This window comes from Sinocyclocheilus rhinocerous, unplaced genomic scaffold, assembly GCF_001515625.1.
Source record: "Sinocyclocheilus rhinocerous isolate Xijiao unplaced genomic scaffold, SAMN03320098_v1.1 scaffold85, whole genome shotgun sequence".
Lineage (NCBI taxonomy): Eukaryota > Metazoa > Chordata > Actinopteri > Cypriniformes > Cyprinidae > Sinocyclocheilus > Sinocyclocheilus rhinocerous.
The window spans coordinates 1,712,392-1,713,857 of NW_015649998.1; the positions used below are offsets into that span (position 1 = coordinate 1,712,392).

The window sequence follows — 1,466 nt, forward strand, 5'->3', positions numbered from 1 at the left end:
AAGAAACTTGCAGTACTACTGAAAAAGTGTTACATATTTGTTCTGAAAACAGATCCTGTCCGAATAAGACTACAGAGTTAACACACCTTCCGGCAAGAATCTTGTAGTAGGCAAAAATTTGATCAGCAAGTTTGTAGACAAACTGGTCAAAGCAAAGGTTCACCTGGGGGAAAGAGAAGAAAAATCCAGATGCACTATCACTTAAAAGAACACTTAAACTTGAGCAAAAGAAATTAAATTAGCAATGCAATAACTGCCTCAAAGGATTTTATTTTGCGTGAATGTAGAAGGTCAAGAGGGTTTTTACCTCAGCTTCAATCTCATCATAAAGGAACTGTTTTTTAAACTTTGTGAGAGCGTAGTGTGCGCTGTCGTTGTACAGATCCAATGAATACAACACATACCTGAAGAGATCAGACATACTTAGAAGCATATTTCATAAAAGCTTTCTTTTTTGCACATGTACTATGGCAATTCAATGTGTTAATTGTATTTTTGGTTCTCACTCCATCATAGAGGCCTCTTTAGTCTCCAGGATGTGGTCGGTGAGGATCCAGGGCATAGACATCTCAATTGGGAACTGGATGCGGCGACCCATTGTGAGCTCCAAAAAGAACTCACGGAACCAGAGCTGGGACAAATCACAGCACTGCTGCAGCGTCTCTGCAACACATCACGCGTGTGTAAGAGACAAAACATCCCAGCAGGCACAACAACATCATAAGACGTTGATATTTGATTAAATTTCAGTTGCGACGTCGGGTGACCAAAATTCAATGTCAATTCAACGTCTAATGTCAATGTTAATTTGATGTCCAATACCGATCAACTGATGTTGTTATTTGATGTTTTTAGGTTGTGTAACCAAAATCCAAAATTAAGTCGACGTCAAATTGGCGTCAACCCGATTTTCATTCTCAACCAATATAAACATCTGTCTGACATCATGTCCAACGTCAAAGTGACGTTATACTGAAGTTTTGTGCCTGCTGGGATTCTTAACACCATCCACATTCAACCAAATACAACGACCATTTTTTAATGGAACACTGCCATGTTGATTACAAATAACTGATGAATAAACCAAATTAAAGGGGTCATATGATGCGATTTCAATTTTTTCTTTCTCTTTGGAGTGTTACAAGCTCTTGGTGCATAAAGAAGATCTGTAAAGTTGCAAACACTAAAGTCTCAAAACCAAAGAGATATTCTTTATAAAAGTTAAGAGTTAACCACACCCTCCTAAAACGGCTCGTTCTAACACGCCCCCACATACCTACGTCACGATCTGGGAAGATTTGCATAACGCCGCCCAAATGTTCACGCAAAGAAAGAAGGCGTAACTTCAAGAAGGCCCCTCACGCTAGGCCGCTGTGTTTTTCGTTGCCACTAATGATTCAAACGCGAGTTTTGGGCAGTAGAGTAGCACTTGTTGTTTGTCATTTCTCCGATCACAAATGCAGACA

General features: G+C 39.7%; 1 protein-coding gene across 1 annotated transcript in view; it reads right to left on the reverse strand.

Annotated features, from left to right (window-relative positions):
* The window catches only part of cyfip1 (cytoplasmic FMR1 interacting protein 1), a 40,103-nt gene that overhangs the window by 24,192 nt on the left and 14,445 nt on the right, over positions 1 to 1,466 (reverse strand). Inside the window, exons 17-19 of the mRNA XM_016516022.1 lie at positions 507 to 663; positions 308 to 404; positions 87 to 163 (exon numbers count right to left, since the gene is read on the reverse strand). Of these exons, the coding sequence (XP_016371508.1) occupies positions 87 to 163; positions 308 to 404; positions 507 to 663 (331 nt within the window). The remainder of the gene's footprint in view (positions 1 to 86; positions 164 to 307; positions 405 to 506; positions 664 to 1,466) is intronic.